The 20,333-nt window shown below is 36.7% G+C and overlaps 1 protein-coding gene across 2 annotated transcripts in view; it reads left to right on the top strand.

The window, feature by feature from the left end:
- Window positions 1-20,333, top strand: part of RSF1 (remodeling and spacing factor 1) — a 159,425-nt gene that overhangs the window by 62,758 nt on the left and 76,334 nt on the right. For both annotated transcript variants that reach the window (XM_039228712.1, XM_039228711.1), the window contains exons 3-4: window positions 18,931-19,023; window positions 19,615-19,820. In XM_039228712.1, the coding sequence (XP_039084643.1) occupies window positions 18,931-19,023; window positions 19,615-19,820 (299 nt within the window). The remainder of the gene's footprint in view (window positions 1-18,930; window positions 19,024-19,614; window positions 19,821-20,333) is intronic.

The following is a 20,333-nucleotide window of genomic DNA, read 5'->3' as shown; positions in this document are numbered from 1 at the left end:
TTATTTTTCAGTATTACTTTGGCTATTCGGGGTCTTTTGTGGTTCCATACAAATTTTTGGATAGTTTGTTCTAGTTTTGAGAAGTATGCTGGTGCAATTTTGATTGGAATTGCATTGAATGTGTAGAGTGCTTTAGGTAGTAATGACATCTTAACTATATTTATTCTTCCTATCCATGAGCATGGAATGTTTTTCCATTTCTTTGTGTCTTCTTCAATTTCCTTCATAAGTTTTCTATAGTTTTCATCATACAGATCTCTTGTATCCTTGGTTAGGTTTATTCCGAGGTATTTTATGGTTTTTTGTGCAATTGTGAATGGGATCAGTTTCTTGATTTCTCTTTCTGTTGCTTCATTATTGGTGTATAAAAATGCAACCGATTTCTGTACGTTGATTTTGTACCCTGCAACTTGGCTGAATTCTTGGATCAGTTCTAGTAGGCTTCTGGTGGAGTCTGTCGGGTTTTCTATGTAGAGTATCATGTCATCTGCGAAGAGTGAAAGTTTGACTTCCTCTTTGCCAATTCTGATGCCTTTGATTTCCTTTTGTTGTCTGATGGCTGATGCTAGGACTTCCAGCACTATGTTAAACAACAGTGGTGAGAGTGGACATCCCTGTCGTGTTCCTGATCTCAGGGGGAAAGCTCTCAGTTTTTCCCCGTTGAGGATGATGTTAGCTGAAGGCTTCTCATAGATGGCTTTGATGATGTTTAAGTAGGTTCCTTCTATCCCAACTTTCTCGAGAGTCTTTATTAAGAAGGGATGCTGTATTTTGTCAAATGCTTTTTCTGCATCTATTGACAGGATCATATGGTTTTTATCTTTTCTTTTATTGATATGATGGATCACATTGATTGATTTGCGAATGTTGAACCAGCCCTGTAACCCAGGAATGAATCCCACTTGATCTTGGTGGATGATTCTTTTGATATGCTGCTGGATTCGATTTGCAAGGATCTTGTTGAGAATTTTTGCATCCGTATTCATCAAGGATATTGGCCTATAGTTCTCTTTTTTTGTTGGATCTCTGTCTGGCTTGGGAATCAGAGTGATGCTGGCTTCATAAAATGAGTCCGGGAGTTTTCCTTCGACTTCTATTTTTTGGAATAGCTTGAGAAGAATTGGGATTAATTCTGTTTTAAATGTCTGGTAGAATTCCCCAGGGAAACCATCAGGTCCAGGGCTCTTATTTGTTGGGAGATTTTTGATCACTGATTCGATTTCTTCACTCGTTATGGGTCTGTTCAGGTTTTCTATTTCTTCCCGTGTGAATTTTGGTAGTGAGTGTGTGTTTAGGAATTTGTCCATTTCTTCTAAGTTGTCCAATTTGTTGGCATATAATTTTTCATAGTATTCCCTGATAATTGCTTGTATTTCTGAGGGGTTGGTTGTAATAAGTCCATTTTCATTCATAATTTTGTCTATTTGGGTGCTCTCTCTTTTCTTTTTGATAAGCCTGGCTAGAGGTTTGTCAATTTTGTTTACTTTTTCAAAAAACCAACTCTTGGTTTCATTGATCTGTTCAATTGTTTCTTTGGTCTCTATGTTGTTTATTTCTGCTCTAATTTTTACTATTTCTCTTCTTCTACTGGGTTTAGGGCGTTCTTGTTGCTCTGCCTCTAGCTCCTTTAGGTGAGCTGTTAGATTTTGGACTTGTGCTTTTTCTAATCTCTTGAAATAGGCCTGGAGAGCAATGTACTTTCCTCTTAGGACTGCCTTGGCCGCATCCCATAGATTTTGAATTGTTGTGTTTTCATTTTCATTTGTTTCCATATATTTTTTAATTTCCTCTCTAATTGCCTGATTGGCCCATTCATTCTTTAGAAGGGTGTTCTTTAACCTCCATGTTTTTGGCGGTTTTCCAGACTTCTTCCTGTAATTGATTTCAAGTTTCAAAGCATTGTGATCTGACAGTGTGCATGGTATGACCTCTATTCTTTTATATTTATTGAGGGCTGCTTTATGTCCCAGTATGTGATCTATCTTGGAGAATGTGCCATGCGCACTTGAGAAGAAAGTAAATTCCCTGGCCTCAGGATGTAAAGTTCTAAATATATCCGTCAGATCCATCTGGTCCAATGTGTCTTTCAAGTCCATTATTTCTTTAGTGATTTTCTGTCTGGTTGACCTATCCATTGCTGTAAGCGGAGTATTAAAGTCCCCTGCTATTAGCACATTCTTATCTATAAGCTTGTTTCTGTTTGTGATTAATTGTTTTAGATATTTAGGTGCTCCCATATTCGGTGCGTAGACATTTATGATTGTTAGTTCTTCCTGATGGATGGACCCTGTAATTATTATGTAGTGCCCTTCTTCATCTCTTGTGATTGTCTTTAATTTAAAGTCCAGTTTGTCTGATATAAGTATCGCTACTCCGGCTTTCTTTTGATTTCCTGTAGCATGATATATATTTCTCCATCCCCTTACTTTTAATCTGAAGGTATCTTCCCGTCTAAAATGAGTTTCTTGTAGACAGCATATTGATGGATTTTGTTTTTTAATCCATTCTGCTACCCTATGTCTTTTGATTGGAGCATTCAGCCCATTTACATTCAGTGTTATTATTGAAATATGTGGGTTTAGAGTCTTTGTATCTTTTGTAGGGTTCATGTTTGTGGTGGTGTCTCTGGTATCTTTGTTCCTTGCAACCTTTCCTTCAGAGCATCCCCCTCAGGATTTCTTGTAGGGCTGGCTTCGTGGTGACAAATTCTTTCAATTTCTGTTTATTTGGAAAGGTTTTTATCTCTCCTTCTATTTTGAATGACAGGCTTGCTGGATAGAGGATTCTTGGCTGCATATTTTTACTGTTCATCACATTGAAGATTTCCTGCCATTCCTTTCTAGCCTGCCAAGTTTCAGTAGATAGGTCTGTCACCACTCTGATAGGTTTCCCTTTGTATGTTAGGGCCCTTTTCTCCCTAGCTGCTTTCAAAATTCTCTCTTTGTCCTTGTATTTGGCCATTTTCACTATGATATGTCGTGCAGAAGATCGATTCAGGTTACGTCTGAGGGGAGTCCTCTGAGCCTCTTGTACTTCCACATTTACTTCCTTCCCCAGGTCGGGGAAGTTCTCTGCTATAATTTGTTCCAGGACTCCTTCAGCACCTTTCCCTCTCTCTTCCTCTTCTGGGATTCCTATGATACGGATATTGTTGCGTTTGACCGTATCGCTGAGCTCTCGAATTCTTCTTTCCTGTTCCTGGATCAGTTTGTCTCTTTTTTTGTCAGCTTCTTGTTTTTCTATAATGGTGTCTTCTAAATCACTTATTCTCCTTTCTGCCTCTTCAATCCGTGCATTGGAGGCCTCTAATTTATTATGGATCTCATTTATCGCATTTTTTAATTCTTCATGCCTATTTTTATTTTCCATTCTGTCTGTAGCCATAGTTTCTTTGATGTCCCCTATGTTTTTTTCAAGCCCAGCTATTAATTTTACCATTATTATTCTAAAATCTTGTTCAGTGATGCTGCTGATATCTGTTTTGAGCAGTTCATTAGCTGTCATTTCTTCTTGGAGTTTCTTTGGAGGAGAGGTCTTTCGTTTCGTCATTTTAGTTAGCTTTCCAGCTCTTGTTGGTTTTAAAGACCTGTTATGCTCTCTGTTTCTATGAGCGCTGCTATATCCAAGAAGACTCTTTGACTTTCCAGGGCCTATCCTTTCAGAGAGTATTTTTTGAATGGTATCCCTTGGTCTCTCTTGTTGGGACCTTGGTTATTTTATTTTCCTATTCGTAGTGATATTTGGGACTCTCCACCTTGTGTACTCTAGCTTGTTTCTTGAGGTAGCCGTTAGAAGTCTCTCTCATTGGATTCTGCGTCCTTTTTCTCCCAATCTCTCAGGTTTTGTAAGGTTTCCAATGGCTTCAGATCTTTTCTCTGTGATGTATGGGCGTGAGTGCAAGTATAGAGCTCCTTACTTCTCTGCCATCTTGCCCCCTCCTTCTGAAGAGCATTCTTTCTACTTAATGCTGGTCCATGTCATCACCATGCCCTCACTGCCCCTTCCTCTGTGTGTTTGCTGCGGGGAGGGGGCTTGGGGCCTCTGGTCATAAAGACGCCAGTCTTATAGAGCCTCACTCTTATAACCTCATTTTACCTCAGTTATCTCCCTAAAAGCCTTATCTCCAGATGAGACACATTTGGGGTTAAGGCTTCAACATATGAATTTTGAGGGGAGATAGTTCATTTTATAACATCCTGTGAGATTTTTTCTTGAAAGTGACTATGCTAATAAAAATGGAAGGGGAGTTGAAAACTACTGTTGTCATAAATTATGTTGTTCCTTCAACATAAGAATTTATTAAAATTGCATTCATATGTAATTTTTCAGGAGCACATTTATTTTGTGAAATGAGAATCATCCTTGCAAACTATCTTTCCTTGGGTTCTATATCTCTCTTAATTTGTTAATAATATTGATTCATAGAAATAAGTGATGGAAGCACATTTAGGTATTACCATTTGCGTGAGGTTTGCTGGGGTCATTAAAGCTTGGATTATGTTATAGTATGTTTCTGTAAATTATTGTGGACTCTAATTATAGCAGCTTCTAGACCAAGGCTAAAAAGAGTTGGATTTAGAATCAAGAGTTTTAGCTTTGTTTTGTAACGTTTCTGATCCTGGGTAAATTGATTTTGTATTTTTGTGACTAATTTCCAATTAGAGGATAAAAGAATATTGAGAAAAAAGAAAGCCCCAAATCCAAGTTTTGGGAATCATCAGATAGTACTGATACTTGTAAAAGTAGTATAGTTGTAAAAGTATTTTGAAAAGTACAATTTATGGAAATGCCATTTATCAGTTTTATGGGTAATTTGCAAATAAAATATTTATTTTAAATATGTGTTTAAATTCCCTTAGGAAAAACAACCCTGTTTACTCATGTTCTTGTCTAGTTTTTGGTTATCTCCAAAATAAATATGTTAGAAAGAAAAACTGTGCTATATGTAATTTCCCCCTTACTATTCCAATTCAGAGGATAACTTCTATTTTAACATAATGTGAAATTCTACTCATGATTATTGTGATAACATCTACCTCCATATTGTTCTTTGAAATCCATTAACAGAGAGGGTCCATTTGAAAAATGTTGACTAACTTTTTGTTTGAAAATAGGAATACCTAACTAAACATGTAACTTCATTTTATTATAATCAGGCTTTTCCATAATTGCCCACTTAGGCTGTATTCACTTTTTTACATTCTGCTGAATCCTCCCCAGCAGGTTTCTGCCTCCACTGTTCCACCAAAAACTTGCCTTGTCAAAAGAAGCCTTGCCATATTGTAAAATCTAGTGGACATTCTTCATTCCTTGTTTACTAAATCTTTTATTTTATCATTCTTTCACAGAATTGAATCATTAAAAAATTTTTTTAATGTTTTAGTTATTTCTGAGAGAGAGAGAGAGAGAGAGAGTGTGAGCAGGGGAGGGTCAGAGAGAGACGTAGATAGAGAATCCGAAACAGCTAGCTTGTCAGCACGTGGGGCCTGGACCCACGAACGGTGAGTTCATGACCTGAGCCGAAGTCAAGACGCTTAACCGACTGAGCCACCCAGGTGCCCCTGAATCATTTTAAATCTGTCTCAGCTTTACTTGCTTTTTTTCTACCTCCAGTTGTGCTTTCTTTCTCTCCTTTGCTCACTCTTTTCTCTGACCCCTAAAACATTGCATGACTAGCAGATGGGGCAGCATAATCTAATAGACAAGCTGGAAGATGGCTTAAAATAATTCATTTAAATGCAATATAATCATAAATGTTGTTAGCTAAGAACCCACAGCTGCCAACACTAGCCTATTTTCATCTCTCTGTTCAGTAAAGATTTTGTGATACCTGCTCTGTAAGGCACTGCAGGGGATGTATAAGACACGATGTTTCAGAGTCTGGATTTCAGGAAAGGAAGAAAAGCAAAATAGATACACAGATAAATATAATGTCAGGCAGAATGTTAATGCTTTAAGTGCAAGGTGATACCAGGAATAAAGTAGTTTCTCTATATGCAGATATATTTAAATATATTTAAAGTTTTCTCATTTTTCCAGTGTCTGTGGGAAAGATAATGACTGATAGAAAAGCATTGATCTCTTTCCTTCTAACCAATAATACTTAGACAAATAGTGTCAAAGACACATGTAGACCAAAATCCTAAGGTAGGAAGTGTTCAGCATGGAAGCATAGAGAATTGGTTACTCAGTAATTCTTATAGAAGACATTTAGAACAGCTGGTGCAAGCTGTATAGTAGGCAAAAGTTTGACCCTTGTGCCTTCACTCTTTTGTGTTATATTAATGAATATGTTACATGGCAAAAGGGGCTTTATGTATGTAATTAAATTTATTAATCAGTTGACCTTAAGTTAGAGTGATTATCCTGGATTATCCAAATGGGCCCACTATCAATTATGTGAGCCTTTAAAAGCAGAAGAGGCAGGCAAAATGCAGAAATATTCAAAGTATGAGGACTCAGCACATTTAACTTCCTTGAAGGAAGTAGAGAGTTGCATGGAAATTATGAGAAGGAAATGAATTCTGCCAGTAATCTGAGTGAGCTTGGAAGTAGGTTTTTGCTCAGAGCTACCAAAAAGGAGCTTAATATCAGCTTTATGAGACCGTGAACAGAGGACCCAGCCAACTGGGCTGTACAGGACTCTTGACCCACAGAAACTAGGAGATAATAAATGAGTGTTTTTTTTTTTTAAGATGCTAAATATATGGTGTTTAATTATACAGTAATAGAAAACCAGTACAGATTTATTACATTGAGGGATTTATAAGAAAACAATGATTAGACATTTCCAGAATTTCCTTGGAAAAGTATTTTGCCTCTTTCATTTTTATAAAAAAATGTACTCTTTTCCCATAAAAACCGTAAATAGAATCATTAAATTCTCATATTAACATGTTTAATTATTTCCTCTAAACCTAACCTGTTGCTAAACATTAAACAAATTTACTTATGGATACTAAATCATAAAGGTTAGCCGGAAAGAGAGTTTTGGTGTTAAGAGAATTTGGGCTCCATTCTTAGTGCTGTTGATCTCAGGAAACTTTATGCCATTTGTCTGGACCCAAGTTGATTCATCTGTAAGACTGAGAAAATGCAATTTTAGAGAATTGAGAAACTACCATTTATCTTGCAGAATTGTCAGAATTTAGTGAAATAATGTATGAAATGCATTCCTCATAGTGTCTGACGTATTGGCTTCAAGAGTAAAAGTACTACTGAAGATAATAAATATATTTAAGATACTGTTGAAGCTTAACATTTGTTACCTAATTTTTAAGGCTTATAAAAGATAACTGTTACGGTAATTTGGTTAATACAAGGTACCATGCCACAAAAACTGTAAAAGTATTTCCTGGGATGGTAGGTTATTATTAAATTCTGAAGGTAAAAATAGATGACTTTATGTGAAAAAGGAAGAGAAATCAAAATATGCTTAGCATGGAGGCCTCTTTTCCCTAATGATTGTATCAAAGCTGTATTCTATTGGTGGGCTGCTAGAGCTTAAAGCTTAAAAGCCACTTTAGTCTTTACATTGTTATTCTCCTAAATACCGTCCTTTATAATTAAGAGGAAGAGGAAGCACCTTTGCGCATATGTGAATTCTCAACCAAACCTTACAGAGTAGATTCATATATTGATATCTCCGTTTGCAGATGAGGAAGTTATTATATTTGTCTCCTTCAGAATCTCTATCCTTCATCAAATGCATGAGAGCTAGACCCTACCTGCCTTATTTATATACTGTTATGTACATTAGAAGTCCTCAGATTATGTCTTGCTGCCTCTTTTTGTAAGGCTCATGAGCCAGTAATGCCTCTTTACAAAGAAGAACATTTATAATCAGTTTATTGAAAGGTAGTACTTTGGCTTCCAATTAAGCACACTGTTATTACCTCCCCTAAAATAATTCCATTCTTCTCAATGTGCCTGTATTACAAAAAATTGAACTAAATTATTACTATATATTATATGTAGCATATAACATGAGATATGACATAGTATGTCATATTTAATATAACATATTGCTAATATATTTAAAATTTTATCAGCGAAAACTGTAGAAATGTTTTCTCTGTTGATACATAAGTATGTTTGTAATATCCTTGATTTAGCCTCTTGGCCCAGAAAACCTAAATATTTATTATCTGGCTGTTTTCAGAAAAATTTTGCTAGCCCTTGATATACATCATAACTAGCACAGTCTTGGCACATAGGGATTTAATAATCATTTGTTGAGTGAATAAGTGAATTGAGGTTAAATAACTTTGTAAAGGACACAAAGCCAAGTCACCAACCCAGCTCTCTCTGACTTTATATTATGAAAAACAATGCAATTCTGTTTATGGCAGTGAGAAAGAAATCCTTAAATTATTTTAAAAAGAAACATTATAATTATTTTTTTTTATCTTATGTCACCAGGAGTGGACATTTTACATGATACCAGATATAGTATGGACATTAGGTATAGTCGATAATAGTTTTATTATATTTATATAAAGTTATTAGTTATACTCTAGCTTTCCTACCGCACTTCTTCCTAGATTTCAAAATAGGATTTAAAAATCTTAAGTACAGATTCTCCTGTGGCCAAAAGCTGTGTTAGGGATTTTTTCTTGAGCCATTCTTCTGTCTGCATCATTAAGTGTGCTGTTGATAGTATAGAGGAGGAGCTGGCTGACCACAGCTCGCTGCCTGTTTCTGTGAATGAAGCTGTGCTGGCACACGGCCGCATCTGTTCATTTCCATTTGATCTGTGGCCGCTTTCGTGCTCCAGTGCCAGGTTGAGCGAGTAGTTCATTTAATAGAGAATGTATGGTCTGCAAAGCGTAAAATATTTACCATTGGTCCTTCGCAGAACAAGTTTCATCTCTAGTCTGGAAGGCACAGCAACCATCTATTTCTGTCTCTCTTAGATCTGTCCTTTATGAAATTAGAATACCAGAAAGTTAAATGGCATTTAGCAGCTGGGTAGATAAAAAGGACATGAGTGAGCAAGAAATACATCTGTTACCTACACAGAACTACTTTTGTCTGTTTTTTTATTATTTCTTTTATTAGTTGTCTGCTGGTTCATAACCAGATAAAGAACTCTCTCCACCTTTTTGACTGCTATTTACCTAGCTCCAAGGACACCAAATGACTGAACGAATATATTTAAGTGATGTCTCATCAGTAAGTTTCCTTCACAGTTTATTACTAGAAAAGTGAATAAACTTGGCAGTCAGTGGCCTTAATCTAAATGGCAATTTTAGAAAGACCCATTGTTTTCACTCCTTGGGATGGTTGTTGTCTGGGGTTAGCAAGTCATCCGTCATGTCATTTTGACAAATGTTAAGATAGTTCTCTACTGCTTTTTATTTATTTTTAAAAACGAAAAACTAAGGTTATCTTTAATTTTTGTCTTGTTAATATGTTAATTGGTGTCTTTTTTATTGAGCTACAATTCTTGTAGCATAAAATTTACTATATTAAAGTATATTCCTTGATGGGGTGCCTGGGTAGCTCAGTTGGTTAAGCGCCCGACCTCAGCTCAGGTCATGATCTCACAGCCTGAGAGTTCGAGCTTCATGGAGGGCTCTGTGCTGACAGTTCAGAGCCTGGAGCCTGCTTCCGTTTCTGTGTCTCCCTCTCTCTGCCCCTCCTCCAGTTGTGTGCATGGTCTCTCTTGTGCTCTCTCTCTCAAAAATAAATATTTAAAAATTAAAAAGTATATTCCTTGGTTTTTAGTATATTGTGCAACTACAGCTACTCTCTAGTTCCCAAAAATACATAGTAGTCCCAATCACAACCCTTGTCTCCCAGTCCTCTGACAACCACTAATGTACTTCTGTCTCTATGGATTTGCCTATTCTGGACATTTCTTATAAAAGAGAATCATAAAAATATGTGGTCTTTTGTGTTTGACTTCTTTCATTTAGCATAATGATTTCAGAGCTTACCTATATTGGAGCTTGCATCAGTATTTTCATTTCTTTTTATTGCCAAATAGTATACCATTGTATGGATAATACCACCTTTTATTTATCCATTATCATTTAATGATCATTTGGAATTTTTTCCCTTTTTGGCTATTAAGAATAATTCTGCTGTGAACATTAAGTAATGTACAAGTTTTTGTATGACCCTGTATTTTCATTTCTCCTGTTATATACCTAAGAGTGTAATTGCTGGATCAAATAGTAATTTTATGTTTAGTTTTTTGAGGAATACCAGACTTATTTATAACTGCTGTGCCATTTTAGCTTCCCACCAGCAATTTATGACTGTTTCAATTTCTCCAAAACTTAGAGCTTACTGTATACTGGGTCTTATGCTATTTTACATACATTGTAATGTCATTCAAAACACATCTAAGATCCTGGTAAATTAAACTACTTACTCTCAAGGTCACGTAGATAGTAGATGCTGAAGCAAGGACTGAACACAAGTTTGTCTTATGCCACAGCATGAATACTTAATGGAAAGTATTATACATATTGAAAAGTATTTTCACATACTTTTAACTTTGTAAGATGTTACCTAAGGAGTACCGTTTACTCTGTGGTAAGGTGTAAGCAGCTGTAATTGATGCTCATAACTGAGTTGCATGTGGTGATGTAGAATTGGACATGTAATGGGGAAAAATAAGAATTCTGCTAATTATTACATGTGTAAGTTCAGTTAAGTTACTTAATTCTTTGAACCTTCTGTTTTCTTGTGCCAGTAAAGGTGAATATTCTTAGCTAATGCCTTGTCAAATAGTTGGAAACTAGTAAATGTTTTTTTAATAATAATAGTAGTAATAATAATAGTAGTAATAAATTAGAGAAACAGCATAGTTTTCAACATTTTAAGGAACTTTTTTCCTTTCCTGTAGCTGACATCCTTTTGGAAATTAACAGCAACTTGGACCAAATTATCTATACTTGTGGATAAAATAATAGTGGATTTTATTTTCTTTAGTTTTCTGCTGTACCCCTGTGTGACTTCAGGTGGTCCAGTGAATGTTTTATGATAGTAATATACCTGAAGGCCTTTCAGTACAGAAACAAGCTGAATTACTTTAATTATGGCTGGTGAACCTGTTTTGACAATTCTGCCCTTGAGTAGACTTCAGGAGCCTGCTTCTCTTCTCCAGACATTTTTTTTCCAAGTGTGAACACTTGTATTGCTCATGTCCTATCAGTTATATACTCAGAAGCAGTGCTGCTTCCTAGTACAGGTCCTGTAACTTGAATATCAATGTGTTTTCAAAGAAATTATATAAAAACCATAATTTAGAGCTATTCCTCATTGCTTTAGTTCAGCAGATTAAACCTAGAAAGTAAAAATAAAATCTCTTAAATTTCCTAAGTATAAAATGTTTCTACCATTGAAAACTGTTGTGTCACTTATACATAGTTGTTATTCTTGTCTGAGCTGAAAATGAGAGGACGGAGTATATCAGATTTATGTAGTATTTTAAAGACTTTTTTGTCACCTATAGTGTAATATATGTGTTTTTTTGAAATTTACTGGCAAAATGCAAGATAACCTACCTCACCCCATATGCAAAAATTAAATTGTATCAACAAGCCAAATAAAAGAGGTGAAGCTAGAGACCTCATAGAATAAAACACAGGGATAAATCTTTGTGACCTTAGCTTTGGCATAGATTTTTAGATATGAAACCAAAATAGTGTGAACAACAAGAGAAAGATGAATTGGACCTAATCAAAATTAAGAACTTGGCATCAAAGGACATGAGAAAATGCAAAGACAACCTACAGAAGGGGGGCAAGTATTTGCAAATTATATGACTGATTAGAATTTAACATCCAGACTATATAAGAAATGCCTAAAATCCAACAACAAAAAAATAATTCAATTTAAAAATGAGCAAAATATTTGAGTAGACATTTCTCAAAGGATACCAAGATTAATAAATTAGCACATGAAAAAGTATTCAACAGCATTAGTCATTGTTCGGGAAATGCAAATCAAAACCACAATGTCATTTTATACCTAAGAGAATGGCTGTTTTTCTAAAAAAAAAGAAAAATAAGTGTTGCTGAAGGTTGTGGAGATATATTAATTATTTAGTTCATTCCACATTTTACCAGCAATGTACTCTGTCCCAGACAATGTGCTTAACACCAGGATAAATAAGATAGTATAAATCCTGCTAAAGGAGCTCAGGATTGGAGGGACAGGCAGCTGCAATCTCAGTTAACTTATAAATTGGGCACATTCACACGTGGCAAAAATTTGAAAGGCTACTCTCAAAAGTAGCCTATTCTGAAGTCTTGGTCAAGGAAAAGGTACATCGAAAATATGTGAAATAAATCTAGCAGCAAAAATAAAGTCTCTATCATAGCTATTTTATAACCATAGGTAAGATTAACCATATATCTAAAATGTAATTAAACTGGAAAGAATGTGATTAAGTGCCTCCATAATTTTGCCCTTGCTTACCTTTTTAACCTTCTCTTCTGCTGCTGTACCCTTTATTCTACTTCACTTACACTTTTTTCCCCCTGTTTTTTTTAATGTATCAAACTTTAAGGCCTTTGTGCTGGCATGTTTATTCTGCCTGGATCTGCATTCCTCCTCCAGACCTTCTTGTGGCTGATTTTGTTTTCTCAGTCATGTCTCTACTTTTTGTGTCAAATGTCAACTTTTTTTTTTTTTTTAATTAGAGAGAGAGAAAGCATGAGTGGGGAGTGGGGGAGAAGGAGAGAGAGAATCTCAGGCAGGCTCCCTGCGCAGTGCGGAGACTGACAAAGGGCCGGATCCCCCAACCCTGGGATCATGACCTGAGCTGAAATCAAGAGTTAGATGCTCAACTTTATGAACCACTCACATGCCCCAAATGTCAGCTTTTTTAATGAGTCCTTTTCTGAGCACCCAACCAGAGTAGTGCTCAAAGTTTCTCTAGGAGATTACTCTATTTTATTTTTAATGTAGCATTTGTCTCTACTTGCACTCATCCCAACAAGTGCCTCCTCCCTGCCCATCACCCATTTCCCCCTTTTACACATCCCCCATCAACCTTCAGTTTGTTCTTAGTATTTATTAAGAGTCTCTTAATGTTTTGCCTCCCTCCCTCTCCCTAACTACTTTTTCCCCTTCCCCTCTCCTATAGTCCTCTGTTAAGTTTCTCCTCTTCCACATGTGAGTGAAAACATATGGTATCTGTGTTCTCTGCCTGACTTATTTCACTTAGCATAATACCCTCGATTTCCATCCACATTGCTACAAATGGCCAGATTTCAGTCTTATTTTTACCTGTTTTAGTACCTCTTAGAAAATAAGCTCCATGGTAGCAGGTTGTCTGTCTTCATCATGGTATCCCACCTCCTTGACTAGTTCCTGCCATCAAATAGGTACTCAGTGAATATTGGTGGAATCTCTTTAAACTTCATGTTTCTTAATTGTAAAATAAAGATTTCCATCCGAATAGTATCCAAGGACCTTCCCCCCAAAGGTAAACAAAGCCAGTTACTAGTTAAAAGGCAATAAAGACACTCTATTCACTATTATGGTAGTAGGAGGAACTGAGCCCAATTCCAATTTGACCCGAGATGACTGGTATTTTAAATGGAGACTAAGGGTTTCAGGAGGCGGAAATGAGGGGTAAAATAGGGGTTAGGGAAATGAACAGTTATAAAAAGTAGGTGTGAGGGTCAGTGAGGCAACCTGATTAAGCCTTTTGTGCCTGCTAACTATGAAAGATAAACTTTCTACCCTCCCACAGAATCTGGGATGTCCTGTATCCTTCCTGATGATTACAAATCAAAGGAATGGCTTTCTGGTCTTCGAGAAAGACATTCTTATAGGAGATACATATACATCTCAACAGGACAGGGAGAAGATTTATAGTTGTAAGGCTTTGCTTGTTTATTTTTCGAATAAATGGAAAAGGGAATTCAGGGACAAAGAACAAGGATTGGCTGAAACACATAGTAAATTCTTTTGGAAACTCTGAGTTTCCTAGACAGAAGCTCAGTGGGAACAGGGTGGTCCCGGGGATATGTCCTGAGTGTGCTAGAAGCCATGTTAGAATTTGATTTAGTCTTATAGTGTATTGGATGTTCATGCTGAGGGTTTTTGCAATTCTCTCTCCACCCACCCATAGCTCCCCCTTTTAATTCCTTATGCTCTAAGTTGTCAAAAAGGGCAGGAGTTTTGATACTTGATTACGAACATGACTCTAAGATTAATTTGTTCGATCTCACTGAGATAAATTCAATGATTTGCTGTGTAGGCATGTGAAACCACCTCTCCTGTAAATATTGAGATATTGTGGCTTTCAAATCCGCTCCCTTCCCCTGCCTCCCCACCCCTGCTTTATACCATCCTCAACTTTATTTTTCTGTAAGTTAGGAGGAAAAGACAGCCTGGAGGTAGTGGAGTGGTAGCAGGCAGGTGGCCAAGAGTCCTCCCGGGCTGAATGGCATTGATTTCATGTGTATATCAGAAAGGCTGTCCTTAGACACCATGCAGGGGGGATACAACTGGATATGACCTCTCATTAACCAGATTAGAATCAAACATAAAACCAGTATTATAGAATAATTTAAAGAGTGATAATTATGAACAATATACAAAAGTGTTCATGTTTTGGATGCTAGAATATTCTCTAAAGAGAAATTGCATGCAAAACCAAATTATATTTATGAGGCTATTTGGTCAGAATCAAGTTGGAGCATGAGCATAGGGAGTTAATATGAATTAGCAACCTAGTAAGAACCCCCTTGCTTCAAGCAATGCGGGCTGGCTGAGTCCTCAGACACAGAGGGGGTCTCTCAGGACAGACAACAGGGTCCTTGGCTTTGAATGGGCTAGAAATCAAATGCAAACCAAGAGAAAGTGAGAACAGAGTGTATTGAAGACAGAGTACAAACAGAGCATCTGGGAGACTCAGAAAGGAAAGGAGAGTGAGCCTTGTCTTTGCTTGGAGTCTGGGTTTTTATTGAGGATTGTGGTCTGGTGCATGAGTCTTCTCGAGTATCTGGGAACAAAGATGAGTGTTTAGATGTTCTCCACAAGTCACTTGTGCACTGGAGCCAAGGGTCTTGATGAGTCAGTGGTCTTAGAAAACACTCATGATGACCTTTCCTGATTACTCCTTAGATGTTATCTATTGTGCTGGAATATTTCCAAAGAAATCATTAACTCCTTGACCTTTACAAGGAAGACATACATTATCTGTTCTATACGGCATGTAGAAGGCGGGGGTGTAGGTCCTAACAGGAATAGAAGCAAGGGAAAAAAGGAGTTTTTCATGGAGTCCCTGTAGTTTTCTTGTCTCACAAGGATCCAAGAATAACCATCATAGACAGTCTCTGATCAACACAGCTAGTTTCTGGTGCTCTAGGCAAATGTTGGCCCATGGGCCAAATCTGTCCTGCTGTCTACTTATGTATGGCTTGAAAACTAAGGGTGGTTTTTACATATTTAAATGCTTGGGAGAATGGTTGACACATATGAAAATTATATGAATTTCAAATTTCCTTATCCATAAATAAAGTGGTATTGGAACACAGTCAAGTTTACTCATTTATGTATTTTCTATGGTTGCTTTTGTACTCTTTTTTTTTTATTTTTTTAAATTTTTATTTATTTCTAGGAGAGAGAGAGAGCGTGAGCAGGGGAGGGTCAGAGAGAGAGGGAGTCACAGACTGAAACAGGCTCCAGGCTCTGAGCTGTCAGTCAGCACAGAGCCCGACGCGGGGCTCGAACCTACGAACCGCGAGATCATGACCTAAGCGAAAGTCGGACGCTTAACCGACTAAACCACCCAGGCGCCCCTGCTTTTGCACTCTTAATAGCAGAGTTGAATAGTTGAAGAGATCGTATGGTCTTCAGAGCTTAAATTATTTCCTGTTTGGTCCTTAACGGAAAAAGTTTGCTGACCCCCAGTGTAAATTTGTATAGTCTTGCATAACTATTTAAGTGTCATTTAGAGTACTCATTTTTTTTTAGTCTTTACTTTGTGATAACAATAGGTGATGGCCATTTGAATATATCTAAAATTAAGTTTCAGATATTTTGTTTTTCCTCAAATGGCACAGTAACATGTCTACATTGCCCTTAAAGAAACAAAATGAGTAGCATATTCATCTCTGAATATCAGCACAAAAGTTTTGTACCCTAAACTGTATAAATAAGGTCCATAAATTAAAGGTAAGTAGTATGAGACAGAGAGATGTGTGTCTTAATTATCTATTTATCTACTTCTCTTTCACTTTCCTCCCCTTTCACACTGTGAAAGATAACTAAGAGTTGTTCATTTGTATTTGGTATCTCTGACTGCATGAGCTTTGGTACTTAGGTTGTTGAGCAGGCATTGGAGCTGTGTCATTCCCAGCCCCTCTCAGATACCAGACGTGTGCGTCCCCACACTCAGCCTTGACCGTTACAGATGATCAGCCAACATCCTCTTGTTTTAGGGGCAGGGTACACAGCAGAACACTCACGTATCACTGGCTGGATTCTACATTCTTGACTGTCCCTCTGTTTTTTTTTTTTTTAATTGAGGTATTATTCACATATAATGAAATACACTCTTTTAAAATACACAATTCAGTGGGGTTTTTTTAGTTTATTCTCAAGGATGTGCAATCATGACTACTATCTTTAATTCTAGAACGTTATTATCACTCAGAAAAGAAATCTACCCATTAGCAATCACTCCATATTCCTCCCTCTACCTACCCCCTGGCAACTAACTACTAATAAACTTTTTGTCTGTATGTACTTGACTGTTGTCATAGAATCCTGTAGTATGTAACCTTTTGTATCTGGTTTCTGTCACTGAGCATGTTTTTAAAGTTCGCCCACGCTATAGAGTGTATCACTACGTCATTCCTTTTAATAGTTACATAAAATTCCATTGTATGTTTATTCCATATATTTATCAGTTGATGGATATTTGGGTTGTTTCTACTGTTTTGCTGTTATAAAAAATGCTACTATAAACATTTGTACAAGTTTTTGCATGGCCGTGTGTTTTCACTTTTCCTGTATAAATACCTAAAAATGGAATTGCTAAGTCACATGGTAACAAATGTCAGTGTTAACATTTTAAGGAACTGATTAGCTTTTTCACAAAGCAGCTGTACCATTTTACATTCCTGTCAACAACCTGTGCATATCAGTCTCTCCTCATCCTCACCAACATTTACGGTTATTTTTCTTTTTTGATTACAGCTGTCCTTATGGATATGAAGTAGTATTCCATTGTGATTTTGATTTGCATTTCCCTAATGACTCATGATGTTCATACTTTTCCTGTGCTTATTTTCCATTTGTATATATTTTTTGGCAAAACGTCCATTCAAATTCTGACTTTTTAGCTTTTGATATAATTACATTAGGGTCCTCTCTGTGTAATATTCCAAAAATTTCCTTTTACTTTGTGTATCTCAATTTTTTTCTCTCTCTACAAAAGGTAGTATTTTCAGTCAGAGACTTAGGGTATTCCAGAGAATGGCGAGCTTATTCTTCCTCTGTGCCTTTGAAGATCCCCTATTATATTGTTCCTGGCCATACTGCTTCCCTTATTTTCTTTTTCTGTCCTAACAGTGATCTCCTATAATTTTATTATACAGTTGATAAAAAAGATGACACTCGTGCTAGATAGGAAAAGGCTAATACTCCTAGGACGGCCAGCCTGGTCTTATTTCTAAGTTGATGTGGTTATATAAGCAGTCCCATTTGCCTGCTTGTTTTTCTCTTGCCTGCCTATCTAGCCAATTGCACAAACTCCTAAATAATATTGTCCCTTGGTTGGTTCTTTTCCTTTGGCCTTCATTATATTCTTTGCTCCTTGGATTAGAACAAAGAGCATTAAGTTTCTAGACACTTTATATCATGTTCATTCCTATTTTATAAACTTTAAGATCAGTATTATTACTGCTCCCCTTTTATTGCTGAAGAATCTGGCTCACAAAGGTCATACAATCCATGGCATTGCTCCTGATTAGTCCTGTGGTTATCCATATCTCTCCTCAGACTGTTACAGTGACTCTGGTTTGCCTGACATGCTCATATAGGGAGAGAATCCTAAAAATTTAAGTTAATGCCACATTATAGAAGGTCTCAGATGCCAAACAATGTAAACTTTACCTACAAAGAGGACATTGAGTTGGAAAGTGGCTCTGTTAAAAAATATGCATACAGGTGATCCTGGGTGGCTCAGTCAGGTAAGCGTCCCACTCTTGATTTTGGCTCAGGTCATGAGGTCACAGTTTGTGAGATCGAGCCCTGCATCTACCTGCATGGGATTCTCTTTCTCCCTCTCTTTCTGCTCCTTTCCTGCTTGTGAGTGCACACTCTCTCTCTCTCTCTCTGAAAATAAATAAACAAACTTAAAATATATGCTTACACTTTGGCATGCTTCTAGGCACAGTGATAAATATTGTCCTTGCCCTCAAGAAACTTCTGGGTTGTTTGGAAGGGAAAGCAGATAATTATTTGCATTTGGGAAAGTGTGCCATAATATGTGTATAATATTCTTGAGAGCAGAGGAGAGAGCTACAGAGATCATTACTTACTTTAAATTCAGTCATTAATCTGGGACACCTGGGTGGCTCAGTTGGTTAAGCATCCAGCTTCAGCTCAGGTCATGATCTTGCAGCTCATGGTTTGAGCCTCATGTTGGGCTCTATGCTGACAGCTCTGATCCTGGAGCCTGCTTAAGACTCTGTGTCTCCATCTCTCTCTGCCTCTCCTCTGTCTACACTCTGTCTCTTTCTCTCTCAAAAATAAATATTAAATTTTTTTTTAAATTCAGTCATTAGTAGTTAACATTTCTGGTGGATTTGGCTTGGATTGTATTTGTTATAAACTTGTTCCATTATAAATACATATACACAAGAACAGTCAGCATACTTGTACAACAAAATACTAATGTCAATAGAAATTTTATGTATTAAGATATTAGCTTATCTTATTCTCTTACAGATATGCCAAGAGTTTAATAGCACCTGGGCATGGGAGATGGAGAAGAAGGGCTATCTTGAAATGAGTGTTGAATGCAAACTAGCACTCTTAAAGGTAATGAATTTATTATCTATTACAATTTTTTTAACTAATTCACTATAGCCTTTTCAAGAATAATGTGCATAAACCATGAGAGACTCTTGAATGCTGACAAAAACTGAGGACTGATGGATGTGGGGGGGAGGGGGGGCATGGAGGAGGGCACTTGTGGAGATGAGCACTGGGTATTATGTGGAAACTAATTTGACAGTAAACTATTTGTAAAAAAAAAAAAAAAAAAAAGAATAATGTGCATAAAAGTTTTAACAGAAAGAATCATTGAAACTTTTATACATAAGAAAATTTGGGAGACTAGTACAAGCATGGTGTATTTGAAATATAACATGATTTTTGTGTCATTGATTACAATTAACCTGTAAATTTATAAAACACTAAAATAGAATGTTAACTTGAAATACATCTTTTTAAATTGGTTATTCCAAGCAGGTTGTACAAAAGTGGGGAGAGGATAGTGAAAGATGTATAAACTCATGCATTTTTTTCTGCTCTTGTTCCTGAATCAGTTCTGCAGTTAAACACATCACATTTACTGTGATGGAGAAACATTTATGGAGTCTTTTAAGCCATTTTATGACTATTTTCCAGTATCTCTGCGAGTGTCAATTTGATGACAATCTCAAATTCAAAAACATTATCAATGAGGAGGATGCTGATACCATGCGTCTCCAGCCAATTGGCCGAGACAAAGATGGCCTTATGTACTGGTACCAGTTGGATCAAGATCACAATGTCAGAATGTACATAGAAGAACAAGACGATCAAGATGGCTCTTCATGGAAATGCATTGTCAGGTATCTTTTATTGAAATCTTTTCACATTTACTTGTGTGTTTCTTTAATCTCTTCTCTGTAAGAATATTATCTCTGAGGCTGAGGTGGGTTTTTTGTGTGTGGGGTGGGAGAGTTGCTGGGACCTAGCCTAGTACCCAACACAGTACCCATAGTAGGCACTTAATTATTTGTCAAATAAATAATTTAGCATGGTGGTCCATATTAGCACGCGCACCTTATGCTTCAGGAAGGTGGAATCTGACAAATACACACCAATAATATGCACAGAAAAACCCATCATTAGGCAAAAATACAAGAAAAGTATTACTTGGTTCTTACCTGGCTATAGTTTTCTTAATTTTTACTGTGTATACATTTCTTCATTAGGATTCTGAAGAAATCTGAGGAATATGGTACCGCCCCCCTTTTTTTGGCATAGTTCTTTAAAAAAAAATCTTTGTTTCTTATTTGTATTTATTTTTTGAAGCTTTTATTTGTAAGTAATCTCTGCACCCAATGTGGGGCTAGAACCTA

This window comes from Hyaena hyaena, unplaced genomic scaffold, assembly GCF_003009895.1.
Source record: "Hyaena hyaena isolate Hyena2069 unplaced genomic scaffold, ASM300989v1 scaffold_34, whole genome shotgun sequence".
Taxonomy (NCBI): domain Eukaryota; kingdom Metazoa; phylum Chordata; class Mammalia; order Carnivora; family Hyaenidae; genus Hyaena; species Hyaena hyaena.
This window is presented reverse-complemented; position numbering and strand designations above follow the sequence as displayed.